Genomic DNA, 21,363 nt, shown 5'->3' with positions numbered 1-21,363 from the left:
GCCGCCCCCCCCCCAGCCGGTCGCATGGATGAGGGTGAGGTATGGAGGTGGCGGTCACGTTTATACCCCCGACGCACTTATTCTAATTCCGTCATGGGGAACAAATACGCGACAAACAGCAATTAAATACACAGGGGACGAGCAAGCCTAGGAAATTTCCAACAAAAATAGGTGTTTATTGCGCTGATAGAAACCGACATAAAGTTCCCGTACGACCAGATATGTACTGTACAAAGAGCGATCCAACACAGAGGGTCTTATCCAGGCCCAACCTGCCACGCCACATATCAGCTACCACGCGGCGAATTCTAGGGACATGCCATACCTTTGGAATGTCGTGATGCTCACTTAGAGCCTCTAGCTTTGAATTGAACTCGTGCACTCGGTCCTTGTGGGTCTTATTGGCTAATTTGGCCACTTTAGCAGCAAGCTAAACGCAAAACTATTACAGAAGCAGGCAGAATGGAAAGAGGAATAGACATACCCGTTTCCTCTGCACTTCCTCAAACCTCTTCTCAGCCGCTGTTTTCCTATCACTACCCCCTACTCCAGGGGAGTTTCTGCTGCTTCCTGCAGGAGAAGCATTCTTACTTTCCTCCTCCTTCAGAAGCGACTCAATCTCCCTTATTCGCTCTTCCTCTGCGGTCTGATCTTTGTCCGAGGTCTTGTCTTTGTCCTTGTCTTTGGACTTGGACTTAGACTTCTTCCTAGTCTGAATGAGCATCAATTGCCTTTGAATTGATGAACAAAACTCACTTCTTGACAATACCACCCTCAATGACCCCACTCCTCAGCTTCAGTGCGCCGCCGGGGCGAAAGTCATATTCGGACATGGACGTTGTGGACAAGAAGTCGAGATCACGGTCACACCTTCGGGACACACTGTACGCGGGTCACGCGTAGGCGCCGCTCGGTGACACTCTGACACCTCTGCTCGCTGGAGCCTACAGGCGCCTGCTCTCGATCCCTAAGGTGCTACTAGTACTCACTGTCATCGTTTACGAACGCCGTTGCACCCAAATTCAAATTTACTGGGTGCACTGTCCCCTGGAATCTCTGTAGCTGGCTGAGGTTTCCTGAAACGCGTTCTCGAATATGGCTGTCTTCTCTGTCTCTCCGGCGCAGTTCATCTCCTCCATACCTCCCGCGACTCGTGCATACACTGCTGCTACTATTGCATTTTCACTGCTCTACTATGTTCTAGAGCTAGTGTCTGGGACAGAATTTGCCGCACCTTATCTTGTGCTCATTCCAGGCTCTAGCGCCTTCTATCCGTGGACCCTTCTAACGTCTGCTCTAGTAGAAACTACCGTTGTGGAGGTGCGTACACGTACTCCTCGAAATCGTATGATAGCTGATTTTTACGCAGCTTATCTTTACGCTCATATGTATACCAGCTTCTCTCAGATACTTGGAACGATTATGGGGTGCTACAGAGCTACTGAAATTCATAGCGGTGACGATCACTGTATCAAATATCATAGCTTTCGGTTTGAACTGGATTGAGTACGTGGTCCTCAGGAACCCTGTATTCCTGTAAGTTCTAGTCTTAGCGTATGCTTCTTGTGCATGCTCATACGCCTCGCAGCTATGGCCAGCAATATCACGGACAGATGGCGTTGCAGATTGGGGTGCTTGTTGCATTCAGGCAAATTATTCCTGAGCATCAAGTTCAATTGTTTGGTGTGTTGAAAGCCAGGGTGAAGGTATGTTTTGTTGATGCTGTCATGTATGACCTGCGAGTTAGAAATGGATTGAAAGGCTCATTTTTCTAGACGTTGCCCATGGCGTACGTTACGTTCTCCACCGTGATGTGTATCGTTGGGTTCCAATGCCCGTTTATCGTCATTCAATTCGGCTGGCTTGTGTCTTACATCTGGCTGCGATTCTACAAGAAGAATACCGGAGATCTCGGTGGCGGGCCATTATACGGGGACCGGAGCGAAACATTTGCTTTCATCACTTGGTTTCCCCCTCTCCTTCAGTGCGTATAGTATACATTTGTCACTATTACTCGAGTTGACGTACATTGCTATTCCAGCGGACCCCTCACTTTGCTTGGGGACACGGCATTTACGCTGGCTACGAGGTTTCATCTGATACCGATCTCTGGTTCAGACGTAGAATCCGGAGGATACAGTCAGGTGCCTGGTGGTGCGCGCGCGGAAGCCGAAAGGCGAAGGTGTGTCTGCACCGTGCCGATCGTCGCAGTTCCTTGATCTTATGGCTTGAATATGTGTAGAGCGATGGCTCTCAAAGCCCTCGACCAACGATTAGCTGGCGGCGCAACTTCTCCAACTCCACCTCAAAGGACTGCAAATAGCTCATCAGCCCCTTCCCGACCGGCAGCCGCGAGCATTAGTCGTACGACCGAAACTTCTCTTCCTAAAAAGACACCCTCGACTACCGACGTTACTCAAAGTGTTGATGCTGCAGTAAAGGACGACAAGGAGAATTGATGATACAACGAAGCTCTATATGTATGTTTGTCGGCGCAGGGACGCAATGATAGCTTTCTCTATCTTTACGGTCTTCACGGTAGTGTAGTCCTGTTACCCTAGTTGGTTTAATAATGTCTCAGCATCCCATCTTGCTGTACCGCTAGTGAGTCAGTAATTGGTCGATGTCTTCTTTGAACTCGAGGTTCCTGGGCTTCTTCAAGTTGTGCTGCTGCTGAGTCGGATATCCAGCAGCCACTTGCGAGAGTGATACCAAGTAGAATCTAAGCCATTATATTGTTGTTCCTCCAACAACTCAATAGACTCAGAGCAATAGGTGAAACTATCCTTCTCCGCTCTATAGGTTTCTATTGAGAAGTCTGCCTGCGGTTGACAACTTGAAGCAGCACTTCTTGAATTTGGAGTCGTTTGGATTATCTGGCCACGTGTCAAGCGCCTCACTCTCTGGCTTGGAATTTGGATTGAGCTTCGACATGGCTGCGCGTCCTTCTGTCATGACGTCTCGTTCATCTGCTGCTAATTTGCAACTGGATCCAGCAAATATAGAGAGCCGGCCATGGGCCTTGCCGCGCTCGTCGTCTTTGGCGGCAACAGTCGGCCAAACGCTCCCTGATGACTTTAATCCTGACGACCTGTTCTCCAAACATACCATCTCAGAGGTTAAGGTTGTACAACAACGGTTTAGGTATTGGAATATGTTCTATTGAATGAACCCGATTGAAGTTGTCACCAGGTCCAATGCTGAGGCCAAGCAAGAGGAGCTTCGGATCATGGTCGGGTACGTCTGTTAAACCAGTCATTCAACAATCGTTCAACTCTACCACGAAAGCGCAGGGAACGGTATCGTGACCTCCTCCAGGCATCTGCGTCTATCATCTCAATGGCAGAGACTTCCAAGCATGCCATGAAGGCATTCAACGAGATGCACGCAGTTGTCAGCTCAGTGGAGATGGCACGGGCACCAAAAAGGACCTCGATTGCAGAAGAAGGTCGGACTTTGACGGTTCGTGTCGAAACGTGATACTTAATCTTGGTTTAGACAAACACCTCCAAGCGCTGCAATCCCTCTCTGCTCACCTTAAACTGCTGCTCGACGCACCTGAGCACCTTTGGCGGTTTATGGAACAACAACAATATTATCACGCCGCCTGGCTCTTCTTGACCACACGCGTTGTGCATCGGACTTTGTTACAGGAAGAGAACGGTGATCAAAGCTGGCGGGTATGCGGCATAAACGTCCTCGTAAGTCATACTCGTCGGCAACCGTGACTTCGGATTTGAATTCCCGGATCAGGAGCAGGTTCCACTTGTGCAACGACAATGGGACGCAGTATCGCAGTTTCGTCCTCAGATTGCGCATAAGGCGACACTTTCATTGCGAGAGCTTACCACATCACCTGGGGTGCGTACGGAATATGTGATTGTCTTCAGGCATTAATACGTTTTGATAGGAGGTATGCGCTACCCTTCTCACTCTCCATCTGCTTGAGTCACGTCCACTGGCGGAAACTGCATCGATCTTTCTTGCGCAGAGATCAAAAACCCTGTCCTCGGCTCTGTTGCAGAGTGGTGAACATCTGCCTAATGGGCCTACTCTCGGTTCGTCCGAGTCAGACAGCAAATTGTCTAGCAGATCCCGAAAACTTGTCGTGCGTGAAATTAAGCAAAAAATACGAAACGTCATGGACATCATATCCCGTACGGTAGGATTAGCGCGAGTCATTTTCGAACATCGCAATGGTTCGAACGAGCCGTCGATGATGGAGACAGCTCTAGAGTTCATTCAATCAGACAGTGCTCACTCCAGATCGCTACCCAGCGAACTGAGATTGAGTATACAGTCCTTATTATCAAGCCTTCCTTCTTCGACACACCATCTTCTCTCAGCCAATATTCGATCGTACAAACCATACGTCGATGTAAAATCTTCCTCTTCCGCTATCTCACAATCAGAGTTTCATGACAGGGTATCCACCTGGTTCACAAAATCCGTGGATACTGCACGGGTGGCTATTACCCACTGGTTCTCCATTTTGTTGACTGTCCAAGAAGTTTGGGATGTTCGCTCATCTTCGTGGAATTGGATTTTAACTCTCGATGGGCTAGACACAAGCGAGAAAAGACATATCAAGTCACTCTTTGATGAGCTCACGCAGCGTCAAGTGAAAGCTGTATGGAAATCGACGCTGGACCTTGTGGAAGCGTCATTCGAGGAGCGCTTAGATTCTGCTCTTGGTGTCTTGATGGGCGACCCACAGGCCGACGTTTCTGGTATGTCTTGTATTTATTTGTGACAAATTAGCTTCTGAAAATGAAGTGAAGACCCACAGCCAGTAGAGTATCTATTTCGAGCACCGCCGATCTCAGCGCCTTCATCCTCGCCGAGCAAAATGAACCCATCCCCGGCTGTGATTTCATTTCAGCGATATCGGTCTTCTCTGCAGCGCCAATTGGACGGGCGAACCCCTCTGTTAGACGATTTTTTAAGCATGGGTGAACAATATGCTCTTGAACTCGAGAAAGATATGCAGGTCATTCGGGATGTAGATTCAGATTCCCAGTACGCACAATTTTTTTTCGCTACTTTCACCATTGGCCTCACCACCGTGCTTGTCAGCATGATGTCGGCACAGCTACTTGAGAGCTATCGACCCGGTGCTGAGGCGCTATGCTTCAAGCTCGTTGACTTACTGGAGAAACGCGCGAATGCGTCCGACAATGCTGGTTTGTCGGATTGCTTCGATTGTGCCTGGTTACAGCTAATGTGTACTGTTAGAGATATCAAAACTTGCACTGATATTTCTGAGTCGGATTGCTGGCGAATACTCGAGTTCAACATTCCCGAGAGTCATTGGCTGCAGTGATGCTGCGATTGAAGGTCTGTACGTGAAATGTATTTTCTTCCTTGTGTTCTGATGTGGTTTTTTGAAGTATTCCAAGAACGGATGCATAATTTGCACGCAAAAGCACTTGAACAGTGGAGGCAGTGCATAGTTCAACAGAGCGTGGAGAAACATTGGCTTGACTCATCTTCTCGCCCCGCGACATCGCGCGCCAAGAGTGGTAACATTCTTGACAATTGTCGTGTCGGTTCTTTGACATTGACTGCAGCCACAGATACGTTTACTTCTGCACGACTATCGTCTTCTATGACTGCGGTTCTCCTTTCGTTATCAACATCGATGTATGAACTGGGAGCTTTTGCCGACCCGTCCTACTCACAGCATGCTGTGGGTATGTTGAGGAGCCTGATTGTTTCCCTCCTGGACAATTATGATTTAGATGAAGGACTTAAGGAGCAGGCCGATGTGCAGATATATCATGACTTTAGATTTATGCAGAAACTCGTAGAGCTGTGGGGGAACATGCGGTCAGAGGCCACAGACCGATTGGATTCTCATCTTCGGAGCATTGGTGGCAAGGTACTTGGTTCCCTGATTGATGTCATCGTATCGTTCATTTAGTTGATGCTTCCCGTTGTAGCTCCTCACCCAAGGCATCCCTGTATCATTACTTGATATAGACCGAGAAATTTCGGAACAACTGTCTAGGATGCAGAACCTGATCACACCTCTCCTCCCACAGCCTGTCTCCAACTCGGCATCGCTTACTTCCAAAGGGGCTGTCAATACTGGAGCTTCGTCGAGTCTTCTGCGTTATGGTGTACCTTCTGTTGAACAGGGTTCGCTTCCCGCTCTCGATCTCGTTAAGCCTTCTGCACGATTTGGCTTACTACTTGTCGGTACAACAACAGTACGATAACTTAGTTTATAATACGTGTTTCTGACGGATAGCGCTTTCCGTTGAGCTGGTCGTTGGCGGGGGTAGATCGGTCTACTGCATCATTTAGTATCCCACCGTCCCAGAGCACACAGAACACATCTTAGCCAATGGCGGTGCTATCTTCATCACGATCATGATGACGGTCATCTACCCCGCTTGTATACGGGATAGCCGACTCTTCCTGATGTTATTTATTTAACTGTCAAGATCTTTCTCTCTCGTCTGTCGATGGACCTCACTGATTAATTGGTTCGCACTTCACAGCCTGTGAAATACGAGTAGAATGACTGGATACGGTCATCGCACGATTGTTTCCAGTTGTCTTGTACATACTCTGACTTCCACACTATACCTGACCTTCAGCGAGGGTGCTGGGAATCCTCATAGCGATTTCTGTCTAGGCTCGTCGACTCACTCGCGGAGTCTATTGCACCGGGTGCTGGATAGTGTTTGGAGATGGGAAGTGCGTATAGGACCTTCATTCCTTGCACCCGACGACGCTGAATGACCTCGGCCTACCACAGTTATGTATCTGCGTGATCTTACGCCTGTATTTCTCGCTCTGCACATTGTCGGCGGACACATCGGACTGCCACTTGTCGTTTTAACATTTCTTGTGACGAAGAAAGCAAGGTGGCATCCCACTATCATTAATTTTTGCATCACATGGATACTTTATTCGATATCATTCTGTCTTCTGTGAATATGACAACTGTCTCGTTCGAGTAGGATACTTGGCACTAATACTATTCGCACAGAATTTATGGTGGCCACAACTACCAAGACAACCCGCCGAGGGGGCTCTGCATGGCACAGGCTGCGTTGGTATACGGCACCCCTTCCATGTCAGTGGATTTATTTTTCATCGGATCGAATTGCGTGTATTAATTCTGTGGCTCTAGGGCGGCCGTAGCAGGATCATTCTTTGTATTTCAGGTGGGTAGTAGATCTATGTTTCAGAGTCTGTCCGCTTGACCGCTATTTGCCATAGGTCTGGTCCACCTTTTATACATTTCCTGAACCTGTGTTCTGGATTAAGCTGCCCCGTGTAGTTCAGCTGATTGCGGTAAGATCTCTTGGACCTCTGAAAGTACGACTTACTGAACATCTTCTAGATTCTATCTCCGCCTTACGTGATCCTTGTCCTATTCGTTTGTGGCGCGGGTCTGGTATGATTTAATGCCTGTGATAATCATCAGCTATTGAGGCGATATATATAGATACTTGTTGATGCGCCCTCAACAGCCAACGCAGAGAATGGCATTTATTGCGTGATTGACGTGGAGGATTTGTGAGCAATTTCAATATAGCTGTATGGAGCGCTGACGATTTGGCTTTGTAGCCAGCGTTTAATGACTCCTGCATTCTGTGCCGCTGTACTTGTAGTGATTACGGTCATGCAAGGTATTTCCCTTCATAAATATACTCGGACGTCTACAACTGGTTCCCCCTTATAGTGGCCATTGCAGTCAAAGGCTATCGAGGCTGGCGACATATCAAGAATGTTTTCCCGGAGGCAGAAGTTAGCAGACTGAATGTCGGATCATACTTGCGCGTAAGTGATGACTTGTACATGTGCGACAGTCTGTCATAAAGGTCTTACGATATTACATAGGCTGTAGTTTTTCTTATCTATTCCTGGATAACCATCGGGTGACAGGAATTCCTGAGCTCTTTACAGGACAGAATTCTGATGTTTCATTGAATTCAGGACATGTATCTGCTACCTGGTGACGTCATGTGCCATCGCCAATACATTTCCGTACATGGCGCAGGCAGCTTGTGAGCATTTTTACCATCCCGATTGTAGCACCTGTCAACTGGCCTACACAGTACCACTTGTTGCGTTCGTTGTCTTCGGCACCCAAAAGGTGAGATCGCGCCTGACAGTTCTTCACAGCGCCTGATGATATCGGACCTCAGGATGTCGTAGGTACATGGTATCTTTGGCTCCGCAGACTGTTTCCTCGTTCGCATACGCCAACAACATGTCTGAAGCCTGGATGTAGCGACTTGTCAGGTGTGGTGCACAGTGACATTGTCCTGCCTGTGTAAGATTGGACAGAATTAGGCATGTATAACAACCACGTACCGGTGATGATGTATGTTGTATGATAGCAAAAAGACAATGTTTTTCAAGTTATGATCACTGCATGCATTTCATATATACACAGGTAAAGACAGGTGAATGAAACTCTGGATACCGCAGGTTAGCTGCTAGATAGGACCGCTCTCATGCGCCGCCCCTGTCATTGGTGTTAGACATAATGGTAGTTCAGTGGATCTGATACATACACAAGAATATTGTTGCTAGATGAGGATTGTCAGCAGCGTAGTTTCAGGGGAAAGGGAATGAGCGTACATGGGTATGTGAATAAGTTTGACAAAGTAGCCAATGAAACCCATGACTGCGAACCCAATAGAAACAGCCTTACAAATCTGGAGGAATTCTGAGCACTACGCGTAAGCACAAGGGGATTCATGCATGGCCGGCTAGGCATACCCTTCTGTGACGGCTTCGTACAGCGAGTCAAGAACTGTAGCAAAAAAAAACATTGTACAAGACGTCCACAAAATCAAGATAACCAAAATACCTGCTTCCCATCTTTGACGAACTCTTGAGGAATCTCAGCGAACTCCCTAATTTTGTCGGACATGGTGTTAGTGACGGTCAAGCTGACTGCGTCAGCTAAAGAATGGGTGACGTGTTAGCATAACAGGTATGGTCACGTGCCCGTCTGGTCACGACTCACGACTTGCGACCCCAATCACTGCCACAGGTCCTGGACTGAGTGGACTCAACTTGGTCGTACTGAATTCTTCCGGTCAGGTCTCATCGCTTCGTTTTTTTGAACATTCTTGTCATACACCATTTTGTGTGGCTGGACATAGTCGTGCGCTCCGATCCGACGATCTTCTACGCTGTCGTACTCACGCCAATCTATTCTAGTGCCTGTATGTTGAATGTTCTTAAAGGGTCACGCCACATATAGACGATGCTGGAGCCTTATTCATTCAAACTCATCCGTATCGTGTTTACGCGGTGGTAGCGCTGGTCGATCACGGTGTGTTACTGAGAGACTCTTGTCGTCGACATCTCAGGATGTGGATGTACCACGGCATTCTCCCGTAACGCGGCGCACCCAACATACCTTCCTGTCTGCTGTCAAGAAACACGATGCCGTTGGAGTGCGTGCAGCTTTCGCGGGCATTTCGGATGCCTCCATGCGCTCAGCCATATCCCAGGCTCTCACCCTAGACATCTATAAGGCGACATTCGATATTCTCGCTGGATCAGGATCTAAGGAAGATATCGAACTGATGAAGAAAATTTTTGACATTACCTCTTCTCACTTTGATGAAGAAGAAATGTCTTCCATGTACGATCGTGCCGCACGCAGACTCCTCGCTCGTCATGCTGTCCGGGCTGCATTCGAATGGTTATCTTCGGAGAACATACATATTGCTCCAAGGCCTGAGCACTGGGATACCTTGGTAAACCAATGCGTAAGACAGCGGAATCTACTTCTGACAATGGCGGCTATATCAGCAATGCCCAAGCGGGGCTGCCAGCCCACATCCCTCACTTTCATCAACCTCTTCCAGTCACTTTTTCAAATCGGTTTCTTTCCGCAGATCCGCATTCTCCGAAGGTTTATTACGCTGATGAAGAGAGTGGATGTACCTCGCGATCCTCAAATTGTGCAGGTCTTGAACGATGGCTATAGTAAGAACGGGTATCCTAAACTGGCCAAACGAGCGGTGGAAGCATACTCTGCAGAGTACAACACACACTCTCCATCTAATGTGTCTCCTGAAGATACATTGGACGCTAATGGTATTGCATTGACGGATGCAGAGGTAAATGCGCGCCTAGGAGCAGTGGCGCGCGAGCGGTCGAAGTGGGCTGCAGCCCGGCTGTACTATCAGTATAGGGCTGACGGATTCAAGCCTACTCAAGAAACGCTTCTAGCTGTTCTCAGCGACGCTTCACATACAAGTGTTCTTCAAGATTGGGAAAGGATCTTTGTCCTTTCTGCTGGTCCTGCAGTTTGGGCGAAGTTGATTTATAATGCGGTTTGTAACCGCATCCTCTCGGCAGCTATAGATGTGTACAATTCCGCAATCGCTGCTGGTGTGCGTCCAACCAATGCAATGCTGCATCCCGTCCTACGTCTCATGTGTGCAGGTAGCCTGCGTCCGCCTACCGACGCCACAATCGATAGAGCTATGTGCATGTACCACGACTTTGTTCGACACTGGGAGGTCGACACCGAAGAAGTACAAGGACAAGTGTCACCCACAACGTCAATGACTCCTGATGCCCCAATTTACAACACTCTTTTACGCGTCTTGTTATCGTCTTCCAATACGACCAAGTACTTCCCTACTGCTGTGGCACTGTTGGAAGACATGCGATCTCGCAACGTCTCGATGGATAGCATGACGTCTACTTCCCTCGTGATTATGCTGATGCGGTGTTCAACATCCTTTGAGGAAGCATACAAGGTCTACAAGCTCGTTTGCCACCAGAACCATAAATCTGTTCTCGATCAGGAAGGTTATACTGCAGTACTGAATGCCTTTTGTAAAGTCCATTCTAGCACGATCATGACGCCTCCTGCTCGCCTATATTTCCAGATTGTCCAAGATATGCGACAAGCTGGATATAAAACTACTCCACAAGTCTACACAATTATTCTCCGATGCTTGGGCTCTTTGTCTACACGATCGTCGCTTTCCAATGACGATAACGACAACCAGACTCACACGATGACGCTGGTCAAAATGATTAAAAAGATTCACCAGCACCTTGTGGTTGATGCCTCTGTGAATCCCGATGTCGTTTTGTGGAACCAGTTGATGGATACCTATCAACGTGCAGGCTGTTTTGCGGAGGCGTTGCAGATATGGGAAACCTCCTATCGCTCAGGCCAGATCGACAACGCCAGCGTCAGCATTATTTTGGATACATGTGGTCATGCGAACGCATATGGAACTGCCATGCGAGTCTGGAGCGACTTGACTGAAAGCAAGTTTCGACTGAATCTGGCAAACTGGAACGCATGGCTTGAATGCTTGTGTCGGCTGGGAAGGGTGGATGATGCGTTGAGGGCTATGTGTTTGGAGATGCGACAAGGAACACCACCGCTTAACCCCACGCTGGAGAGCGCACACATTATCTTGTCGTTTGCGCCCAGAACGAACCAGGAGACAGAGGTTAGAGAACGCATCAAGCGGTATCTACCCAAGCTTTGGAAGATCCTCCCCACTGAACATATGCAATCTGATTAATTGAGCAATTGGATGTATCTACTGCAATATTACAATATATCTAAACTTAGTATATATAGTCCTGGCGATGCGTGCGGTTGAACGCCACGAGAGTCCTTAGTCGTCTATGTGGGTAAGATAATGCGTGAAGGAAATCTACGCAGAAGAAGCCGCCGATTCCTCGACAGAGGGACAATCACACTGAGATGTTTTTCAGTCAGGAGTGAATGTAGACAAATACAAAAGTACTCACGATCAGGTTCAGATCGCCATACGCTACAATAGGATTATAAGTCAGCATCTGAATTCCTCGCGCGTACCATCAAGCTCACCGTCATCAATTCGAGAAACCGTTGGCCAGAACTTCTTCTCTAGAAGCCACGGTGCCGGAAATGCTGCCGTCTGACGAGAGTATGGGCTGGAGGTGTTCCTCGTCAGTAAGGAAAGAGTTGGCTCTGAGACGGCACCCACCGATTCCATTCCTTCTCGGACAATGCAATCACAGAAATTGGGTGAGGGGCATTCTTCAGTAGATTGTTGTCTTTCGGCTGGTTGCCGGATATAATGTCTTCGGCTTCCTGCCGAATTTGTATCATCGCATCACAGAACCTGGCCAATGCGATTTATTAGTACTACACTAAATCCAGACAGCCAGACAGAAACTGACCTGTCAATTTCTGCCAACGGTTCCGACTCCGTGGGTTCAATCAGCATGCAGGTAGAGATGGGCCAAGAGCATGTAGGGGGGTGGAAGCCATAGTCCTGTCAATGAATGATTCAATGCAGTTCGTCGTCGTGTCCATAAACAGCATAATTGTACCTGCAGACGCTTGGCAAAGTCAGTGACTTTCAGTCCAGCCGCTTTATCAAATTCGGCCAGATCAATGAGCAACTCGTGAGCTACACGACCGTTGTTGTTCTTGTATCGCAAGCTGTAGTGGCCAGATAGACGGTGGGCCATATAATTCGCATTTAACAAAGCAATTTTCGAGGAAGCGGACAGTCCGGCGCCGCCAAGCATCTTAATGTAGGCCCAAGAAATGAGGAGGATGGAGGCACTCCCATATTGCGCAGCAGAGACAGCATGAATGGCTTGGTCACCCCCGGTTGAGATGACAGGATGGGAAGGAAGGAACGGCGCGAGATGTTCTGCAACACATATAGGCCTGCGCAGCGATGTCATTTAATCTCAGGATGAATATATTCAAATCAGAACATACCCAACACCCGGACCTCCGCCACCGTGAGGACTTGAAAAATCAGTTTGTAGTCACTCATGATAAGCTCATGTAGTCACTTACATTGCAAAGGTTTTGTGGAGGTTCATGTGGCACACGTCGCCGCCGCAAGTTGCAGGATTTGTCAATCCAATTTGAGCATTCAGGTTTGCACCTGTGAAATCCAACTCAACGAGCGTGACCAACCCAGATATGAATCTAAATACCATCAAGGTAGACTTGACCACCGTTGTCATGGATGATCTTGCAAGCCTAGGGAGCGACGATGTTAGACAGGACACGTCAGTAGGAACGTTGTTCTTACATCTTGCACACCATGTTCGAAGACACCGAATGTCGATGGGTATGTGATCTAGAACAACCGTACGTGACTTATGATTCCTGAATTGAAGATACAGTCTCTGTACCATGAAGGCAGCAAGCTGATCTTTGTGCTTTTCAGCCTTCGTCCGAAGGTCATCAAGATCCAAGTTCCCGTCTGCATGAGTCTTCACAGGGACTACCTTCAAACCAGCCATTACAGCGGACTGACGAAAAGCATCATTAAATTGTCATAATAGGTCACAGTTACGACACACTTACGGCAGGATTCGTTCCATGTGCGCTGACGGGGATCAGACAAATATCCCGATGGCCCTCCCCGCGGCTTTCATGATAGGCCCTGATGACAGAGAGACCCGCGTATTCACCTGCCGCACCAGAGTTTGGCTGCACGGAGCAAGCATAGAAACCCGTAATCTTGCATAAATCTGACTCAAGTTCCTGCAGAAATGGTCAAATTGTATCTTACTGGTTCTCATAACATAATCCCATACCTTTATAATCTCTATATATCCTTTCACCTGATCTGTCGGCGCAAAGGGGTGGATACCGCCGAACTCAGGCCACGTAAGGGGAATCATACTGCTCGTGCTGTTAAGCTTCATGGTGCAGCTGCCGAGTGGGATCATGGCGTGGACAAGGCCGAGATCCTTAGACTGAAGGTGGTAGATGTAACGCAACATCTCCGTCTCCGAGTGGTGCGTATTAAACACGGAGTGTGGGAGATACTGGGACGTCCGTTGTAAAATTTGGGGTACAGCAGAAGACTCCGGAAGCGCGACATCCGCAAGAGAAAGCGGGGAGGCAGAAGCAGCAGACGCAAACACATTAATGACTCTCACAACGTCTTCAGTGGAAACGCTCTCGTCGAAGGTGACACCAACGTGACTGGAGTCGATCCTCCGTAGGTTGACTTTCTCCAAACGTGCCGCAGTGTGGACCGTTTCCGAGTCTTTCACAACGCCGCTAACGTCGAATGTAACAGTGTCGAAGAATTCCGAGGTAATGGCGTTGTATCCGTACTTCTCCACTGCCGACTTGACAACCTGGGTAAGGGCATGCACTTTTTGCGCAATGCGTCGGATGCCATCGGGACCGTGGTAAACAGCATACATGGCGGCCATGTTAGCGAGCAAGGCCTGGCTGGTACAGATGTTACTGGTCGCCTTCTCGCGGCGAATATGCTGTTCACGAGCTAGTAAACAGAGTCCATCAACAGACAGATATATGCGCCGCTCTATGTAAATGCGTACTCTGCAGGGCCAATCTGTATGCAGGGTTTCCCTGTACGTCCTTACTCCTGCCAATCAACCTGCCGGGCATCTTGCGCTTCAATTTGTCAGTAACTGCGAAAAAAGCACCATGTGGACCGCCGTAGCCAGCAGGGACACCAAAGCGAGCTGAGTTTCCCAATACAATGTCCGCACCCCATTCACCGGGTGGCTTCAGCATAGTCAGAGCAAGGAGGTCACTAGCGCAAACCAGGAGCGCGCCTGAGGAATGAACAGTCTGTGTAATGCCGCCAAAATCCTTGATGCTACCGTTTACGTCGGGGTATTGCACCAGCACACCGCAAAGGTCCGAGAGTATATCCTTATCCTGCAAAGATGAGACGACGTCCGCAACGATGAGTCGAATGCCGAAACCCTTAGCCCGAGTCTGGAGAACCGAAATTGTTTGAGGAAGAACGCCAATGTCAGCCAAAAATGTGCGTTTCTTCTGATTGGAATTCATGTATGACATGACCATGCCTTCAGCCGCTGCCGTGGCTTCATCCAGAAGTGAAGCGTTCGCAATGTCCATAGACGTCAGAGACATTATCATAGTCTGAAAGTTGACCAGAGATTCGAGGCGTCCTACGCACGCGCACACATGAAGAATAAATAAATCTCTTCAGTGAAGTGTCACCTTACCTTGAGCAATTTCAGGCTGGTATGGGGTATACGGAGTGTACCACGCGGGACTTTCAATGATCTAGCGAAGGTTCGGGATTTAGTATGTACGACCACGTCTGGCAGACGACACGTACATTACGCAGAATGACCGGGGGTACGACGGCATTATGGTATCCCATCCCAATGAAGCTGCGGAATGGCTTGTTCTCACTCGCGAGCTCCCTTGCTCGTCTGTGAAGCTCGGACTCGCTGTAAACAGGTATAGATTCATTGCTAACTGACGTAGATGCAACTCGAATCTTAGAGGGTACAGTAGCGGCGATGAACGCGTCCATGGACTCATAACCCAACGTGGAGAGCATGTGGGACACTTCATGGTCGTCAGGGCCTATATGACGGTCGGCGAACGTGTCCAACGCAGAAAACAGAGACGAGGGTGAGGCTGCCGTGGCAAGACGTCTGCGAGTGAAAGGCGACGAGCGGCCCCAGTAAGCAGACGAGACGACTCGAGTCTGAGCGAACGGGAGATGTGCAGCATAGCGAAGGACCGCCATTGGGGCGGTAGCCTCGAGCCTTACCTACCTAGGAGGGAGAGGGCGAAAAGAGCGTTCGGGGCAGTGGGAATATATGAAAAATCGTGTATTCACCGAGCCATTCACCGAGTAACGGTCTGCAGCGTTCCTTATCATCCCCAACGTCGCTCAGCCACCTTCTCCTCGTCTTCCCGCTCAGCCGCGAGCGCTCCGCTCGCCTGCGCCAACTTTAGCTCATGATCCCCGAGTTCTGTTCACCTCCGTCCTCCTCCCATTAGTTGTGTGTAACGCACCCATAAATGACCGCCTCAATGCAAGCGGGAGTCATCCCGCATCACATTAGGCATGTCTGCACGCCCCAAGGGCATTTTTGCGAGTAGAACAGGCGGGGACGTAATGGCAATCTAGGCTGAGCGCGGGCCCCCTTGCGGAGGTAGGCGGGGTCTCAAGTGAAAAAAGTTTTATCACGTTTAGTTGACTCGGTTCCGTCGCCCTTCCGCCCTGGCCTGCCATATATGGGCCATGTAGATCCTTATATATCGAAACTTGATGTCTCGCTTCGGCCCAAGCGTTAGCAGTCTCAGCTTTGCCGATTGGTCGATAATGAAGAATATCAACCGAGGCGTCACCGTAGTTACCTATATACATACAGATTCATATTGTGAAAATGCATGCGTAGAACGCACGTAAGAATCTCCCACTGGCAGCTCACTTGATCCTGAGACGTTACGAGTCCCACCAATGTGTACAAACGGCCATGTGAACCACAAACCCCAAATACACCGACAATCCCTATGGCATCAATGACATACTATCTACATAAGCGTAGCGGATAAATCCCACAACATCGTCTGCTTGTTTGCTACGGGAGAGTCAGCTGCTGTCGTGCATCTGACCACAAGCACACACGATGACTTACGGTAGCTCCTCGGTATGCAGATCCTTCCCGTACACCAGTCCATCGTGCTCTATCGTCCCAGCTACGATACGCAAGGCCTGATTCGCGGACGTGGCTGTCGTCTCTTGGATTTTTGCTTCGTAGTGTTCGGTCACTGCGAGAATATTGGCTAATGCCTCCACAGCATGGCCTTCATCGGAGAAACGACTCTTTGCCTGCGGCAGAGCCAGCTTGTCAAGAAGTACTTTCTGCTTCCTGAATACTGGTGCCGAGCGAACAACCTCGTACTGGCTGTATATTAGATTGGATGTATCAAGAGGAAAAGAACACTATGTACATACCACTAATCCATACACAGCTTGCGGAGTAGGGAGGAACTCTCCGGAGTGGCACAAGGCAAGATCTAAAATCAGCAAGGTCTACGGAGGGAGACGAGAAGACAAAGTCAGTTTCATTTGAGGAGGCGGTCTGACAACAGCGTACCTCGCGCACAATAGGTTCTACACCACCAGTGGTGATGAGATCATCCAACTTATTGGACAAAAAATCCAGTAAGCCTATCAGTGCTGTCCACATATCTTGCCAGTGGTACTCTAACAGAAATTTCTCAGCACAACGTCTGTGGGACCAAATACAGGACGCACCCAAACGCAAGCGCTCCTTCTGCAAGTAAAATAACACACGATAGCAGACTCTCGTGCATTTCCTAAACATGAACGACACTTGTGAAACGGGCGTCGGGCGTAAAAGGGGGAGAGTGTAACCTACAAATAACAATACGCCTCTAATCGTTTGTGCAAGTTGTGACGCAGCCAAAGCACGCAACAATCTAAAATTGCGCATACAGGTGACGAGGGCGACGAGGGCAACAGAGGTGGTCTCTTCGGTGTAATGATGAGAAACCCACAAAATAGCTGTAGACCCGCAACACTTACCTGACGACACAGTCTCACCGTAGCTCCATTTGTATGACTGAACACGTTCAGTATATCTGGGGCCTCTGCCAAGACGAGCAGCAAATTTAATGCCAAGTTCGCATAGGCAATTGCACGCGGAGCATGTGTTGACGATGCGTGTGTGAAAAGGTAGGAGGATAATGTCAAGAGTGTATATGGTAAAGGCTGAACTTGCTTCTCCGAATCCGGGTTCAGTGGCTCTAGAAAGGCAGCACGAAATTTGGTATTCGCACTGAGGAATTCAAAGATTGGTAGTAAGACGACACAAGCTTCGATAGGTCTTCCATTACCATACAGCAGGGACAAAAGTGAATAGGGTAATCACGAGCTAGAAAAGCGGGCGAAGCTTACTGGTGTTTGAATAATTCTCGGGGTGTGTCAATTGGCTTAGCTGACAAGGCCCGGTCTGGTCGGAGAGACGATAACAATGACCCAAACGCAGTCCCGAGGGTTTGTGGAGAGTCGTCGGAAATATTCTGATACGACCTGGGTAAGTCGTCAGATATGCAACGACCTGACGCAAATTTCATACTTCACCACAGCGTCTGCAGCAAAATTCGAGGCCCAGCAAATTTTACGCATAAGTGCGTCATTTTCCGCTTCCCTAATGCGGTGGAGATATGGGTTGAGTTTTGCTGCGTCTGATTTGTGAAAGTTGGCTAGCAGGGAAACAAGAAGCGAGGCTTCAAACGTGAACTTTTCCGTTTCTGGAGATGTTATGAGCTTTGATATAACAATGAGCCATACCGTTCCATAAATACTGCGAAGCAACGTACAGTGACGATGGAAGGGAATAAATCTCGTCGCAGAAAGTAAGCACCAGGGCTCAGCTGGCTTACTCCCGACACGAATATGATCGCGAGTTGTAAGACCTGGTGACGCAAGTCGACTAATATACTAAGATGAGAAGCACGGAGGGCTTCCTTGAGTGCTCTGATATACCTGGTGCGGAGGCATCGCTCCAAATGTCCTCTATCATAGCAGTGAGGTCCTGCATTGTTTCATGAGCTAGAAGCACGGCGAATATTTCCCAAGACACACATTAAACACTTTGTCGCTGTTCTGAACCCCTCCCGCGAATATTTCCATAATCTCCCATCCAGCCAAATTTCTTCTTAGGATACAACGGCTCAGGATAGACAAGGTTTGCACAGCATGTGGCTTTCGAGCGTCATCGACTGGCATAGAGCGAGCATAGTACAAGCATTGGAGGATGACGGCATTCAAGATAGGCTACTGGAACCAGAACATGAGCGTATGGTGGAATCTGCGATGCAAAGGCGGTATAAAACACGAACCTTCAAGGTACCCAGGCAATCTTCCTTGCTAATCTCGCTCACTTTACCGGAAAGGAAAACTACATCAACATCGAGCTCGAATAGACCCGACCAGAACTTCGTGGCATCCTGATTCGGGGCAATCTGCTCTGGGGTGAAACCCTGCAGGAGACTGTGTTAGACGGAGATCGAGTCCACATATAGCCACTTGCATGAAATAATCTATTGTAAGCCGCTACAAACCGGGACGAGAGCGAGTCTCTGCGGGACACGAGGAAGGACATCGAACAAGGGTGGCGCCACTAGACGCTCCTGATTCCCGAACGAGATCGAGATGATAGACACGAAATCTGCATTTTTGAGTACTAGAATAATATCGTATGCTTTACACGAATGCTATTCTGCTGTATGGATGGCGAATACCATTGCTATCAACGCATTGAATGCGCTACTGCCAATGAGCGCAATGCGTGAGCACTAGATCTTGAAAACGGGCATCGCATGCACGGGTGAGCAAAGCATAGGCGCAGTCAAGTCCGACGTGCTGTACCAGATACCTCTCGGACATGTGGAGTTTCCTCAGGAAACGATGAGCGCGCGCAGTGAACTCCTCGTTTCACGTCGTCCCAGTTATCCCCGCGTCCACCATTTCTGTAATCCAGCCCATCAATGCCTCATCCCGGATCCTCACATTCTCCATCAAGTGCCTCGCTCCAATGAATGCCTTTCGACCCCTCCTCTCTCCCTCCCTCTCGCGGTCCGTTCCTGCCCTTTGCATTGAATTTTCTTGGTCACCAATGTCTTCTACGATGCCCGGAAAACCAAAATGATCCTCGTCGGCACGGGGAGCGGCATCGGAAGACGCAAATGATGCGCGAAAGAGTACACGGATACAAAGCAGAGCAGTGAGCGCCGACGAGGGTGGATCAGCGACAGGGCGTTTGTACGTTATCTTCGCAGAATGGGCCGGGGGGACAGGCCTAGTCGTCGGGTTGGGAATGGGGTGAGGGTAATTTTCAGACGAGAGGGTAATGGCGGTGGGCTGCAAGGGGTCTGGGAAAGTAGGTTGCGTGTTCGGCAGATGGGTAAGGACATGTCCACGAACATGTGCTTTGGGTACAGGCGCATGCGAGCAAGATGCCCATAAACATGGCACCTCGGCAACTTCGGAGGGGTTAACATGTTGGTTGAGCACATGCTCATAGAGCTCGCCTGCAGATCCAAAAGGTTCAACTGGACATTGTGAGCGGTCCCAACAGCATTTGTACAGTTCGATCGTTGACTTGTCTTTCCGCCGGTCGACTCCCCTTACGACAAATCGTTGCGGCGGCCCAGGTAGAACCATGGCCTGTGCTTGGGGAAAGACCAAATTCACATTCTTGATGACATCCGAGGCCACAAGCAGGTTGTAACGTTCTTGATATGGCATAAATGCGTCCTTGTATAAGTTCCAAAAGTCAACCTGGGTGAGTTCGCCATCAGGATTGGCCACGAACATAGCCTTCATCCTAAAATGAGAGATACACTAAAAAGGGTAAACGTAGAAAGAAGGTAAATGACCCATACCATTCGTAGCACCTTTGAGGCTCCGGCATCGGCACCAGCCTGTCGAATTCCTCCTTAGTGAGTTCATGGTTCTTGATACTTGCAGTCAGCGCAGGCGCGGTGTGAATTGGCGCGGCAATATCAAGTGAGACCGTTTCCTCTACTTGCTCGGAAAGCAAATGAGACACCAATAGCTTCAAAGTAGCCGGCATCCTCGAATGAAGCAGAAACGCTTTTGTCATGGGCGGATGTGCGAGATGTGTATACAGATAATTCACAGATGCATCAACTAGCGCCTTGTCTTGAAACAGGGGAAGATACCTGACTGCTGCATCCAGCGCAGGCGAGTCTTCCGTGAGGTGGCCAGTGTTCGCAGGATTGGACAGAAGCAGGTTTAGTGTAGTGAAAGAGGTTAAGATCAAAGCGCGATTTGAAGCATGTCCCGCCAAGTTTTGGAGTGGCTGTAATGGATTGGCTAATACAGGTGCATTCGGCGGTGGTAGAACCAAGTTTGGAGCGAGTGCCTGTAGCAGTTCGATAACGTACTGCACGAACTCCATGTTGGAATCTGAATCTGTCGGTATATGGTGTAAAGCAAGTAAGATGAGTTGTCTGGTGCTTTCATACTGGGACAGCTCTAGGGCATTTGGCTCGTTTACAGCTGCATTGCGAAGGATGAAAACAGACTCTAAGGCATGCCTTCGATGTCTCTCCCATTCAGGAGGGAGAGAAAATAGCATAGAGGTAGGTGCACAGTGTTTGGCGCCAACGCGGACGTACCAAAAGGGCCATTCAAAGAGCGCGTCGGTAAGACCAGGTATGGCGCGAAGAAGGAACTGTTCGTTGTTGCAGAGGCGGCAGAGACGATCGAGAGCCCAGGCTACCTCGGAATCAATCCCGGAACGAAGGGAAAGGAGCATGCGATTGTTTGGCGTAGCTTCGGTGTACCAACCTATGTGTTCGACAAAACGTAGGTCAGCGTATCGGAGCGCTACACGGACGAGGTATACTCACGTTCGTAGTCGTCCGTGACATTTGGCCTAGGTTGGGTTGCCTGTGGGGTATATGTAGATGCACGATAAGGAACTGTTGATGCCGCTCTGGGGACGATTGAAGCTACATGCGCGGTAGTCATTTCGTGAGCTCTGCAATGTAAACCTGAAGCTACGCGACTCCGGAGATTG

The 21,363-nt window shown here is 49.1% G+C and overlaps 8 protein-coding genes across 8 annotated transcripts; 4 read left to right on the top strand and 4 right to left on the bottom strand.

Annotated features, from left to right (window-relative positions):
- Nucleotides 1-257: 257 nt before the first annotated feature.
- Nucleotides 258-833, bottom strand: FIBRA_05260 (uncharacterized protein; the record flags this gene model as incomplete). The annotated part of the gene is made up of 4 exons (XM_012327032.1): nt 258-272; nt 326-430; nt 485-707; nt 757-833. 4 exons carry the CDS (start codon nt 831-833, stop codon nt 258-260), a joined length of 420 nt encoding a protein of 139 aa, XP_012182422.1.
- A 262-nt stretch (nt 834-1,095) lies between these two features.
- Nucleotides 1,096-2,459, top strand: FIBRA_05259 (uncharacterized protein; the record flags this gene model as incomplete). The annotated part of the gene is made up of 6 exons (XM_012327031.1): nt 1,096-1,320; nt 1,370-1,536; nt 1,589-1,706; nt 1,776-1,984; nt 2,042-2,182; nt 2,243-2,459. 6 exons carry the CDS (start codon nt 1,096-1,098, stop codon nt 2,457-2,459), a joined length of 1,077 nt encoding a protein of 358 aa, XP_012182421.1.
- Nucleotides 2,460-2,932: 473 nt separating this feature from the next.
- On the top strand, nt 2,933-6,221 carry FIBRA_05258 (uncharacterized protein; the record flags this gene model as incomplete). The annotated part of the gene is made up of 10 exons (XM_012327030.1): nt 2,933-3,144; nt 3,193-3,237; nt 3,294-3,448; nt 3,499-3,701; nt 3,754-3,861; nt 3,911-4,730; nt 4,782-5,183; nt 5,236-5,337; nt 5,391-5,881; nt 5,943-6,221. The coding sequence occupies 10 exons, from the start codon at nt 2,933-2,935 to the stop codon at nt 6,219-6,221; spliced, it is 2,817 nt and encodes a 938-aa protein (XP_012182420.1).
- An 828-nt stretch (nt 6,222-7,049) lies between these two features.
- Nucleotides 7,050-7,836, top strand: FIBRA_05257 (uncharacterized protein; the record flags this gene model as incomplete). The annotated part of the gene is made up of 7 exons (XM_012327029.1): nt 7,050-7,087; nt 7,145-7,178; nt 7,234-7,308; nt 7,358-7,411; nt 7,463-7,533; nt 7,585-7,646; nt 7,700-7,836. 7 exons carry the CDS (start codon nt 7,050-7,052, stop codon nt 7,834-7,836), a joined length of 471 nt encoding a protein of 156 aa, XP_012182419.1.
- A 639-nt stretch (nt 7,837-8,475) lies between these two features.
- FIBRA_05256 (uncharacterized protein) lies at nt 8,476-8,899 on the bottom strand (the record flags this gene model as incomplete). The annotated part of the gene is made up of 5 exons (XM_012327028.1): nt 8,476-8,488; nt 8,538-8,552; nt 8,605-8,692; nt 8,746-8,779; nt 8,837-8,899. 5 exons carry the CDS (start codon nt 8,897-8,899, stop codon nt 8,476-8,478), a joined length of 213 nt encoding a protein of 70 aa, XP_012182418.1.
- A 568-nt stretch (nt 8,900-9,467) lies between these two features.
- FIBRA_05255 (uncharacterized protein) lies at nt 9,468-11,537 on the top strand (the record flags this gene model as incomplete). Its single annotated transcript, XM_012327027.1, has 1 exon — nt 9,468-11,537. One exon carries the CDS (start codon nt 9,468-9,470, stop codon nt 11,535-11,537), a length of 2,070 nt encoding a protein of 689 aa, XP_012182417.1.
- A 135-nt stretch (nt 11,538-11,672) lies between these two features.
- FIBRA_05254 (uncharacterized protein) lies at nt 11,673-15,524 on the bottom strand (the record flags this gene model as incomplete). The annotated part of the gene is made up of 16 exons (XM_012327026.1): nt 11,673-11,717; nt 11,770-11,792; nt 11,849-11,934; nt 11,988-12,125; nt 12,184-12,278; nt 12,337-12,682; nt 12,737-12,766; nt 12,818-12,908; nt 12,961-13,006; nt 13,059-13,106; nt 13,162-13,281; nt 13,337-13,516; nt 13,570-14,270; nt 14,329-14,931; nt 14,989-15,049; nt 15,105-15,524. 16 exons carry the CDS (start codon nt 15,522-15,524, stop codon nt 11,673-11,675), a joined length of 3,033 nt encoding a protein of 1,010 aa, XP_012182416.1.
- Nucleotides 15,525-16,418: 894 nt separating this feature from the next.
- On the bottom strand, nt 16,419-21,314 carry FIBRA_05253 (uncharacterized protein; the record flags this gene model as incomplete). Its single annotated transcript, XM_012327025.1, has 15 exons — nt 16,419-16,688; nt 16,743-16,820; nt 16,885-16,994; nt 17,046-17,107; nt 17,170-17,282; nt 17,337-17,637; nt 17,709-17,843; nt 17,890-18,080; nt 18,134-18,246; nt 18,300-18,348; nt 18,399-18,590; nt 18,656-18,796; nt 19,326-20,142; nt 20,201-21,131; nt 21,194-21,314. 15 exons carry the CDS (start codon nt 21,312-21,314, stop codon nt 16,419-16,421), a joined length of 3,624 nt encoding a protein of 1,207 aa, XP_012182415.1.
- Between the last annotated feature and the right edge of the window lie 49 nt (nt 21,315-21,363).

This window comes from Fibroporia radiculosa (assembly GCF_000313525.1).
Source record: "Fibroporia radiculosa TFFH 294 genomic supercontigs, scaffold4066, whole genome shotgun sequence".
NCBI classification, from domain to species: domain Eukaryota; kingdom Fungi; phylum Basidiomycota; class Agaricomycetes; order Polyporales; family Fibroporiaceae; genus Fibroporia; species Fibroporia radiculosa.
The sequence above is the reverse complement of the archived record's forward strand: the minus strand, read 5'-3'. Positions and strand labels throughout refer to the sequence as shown.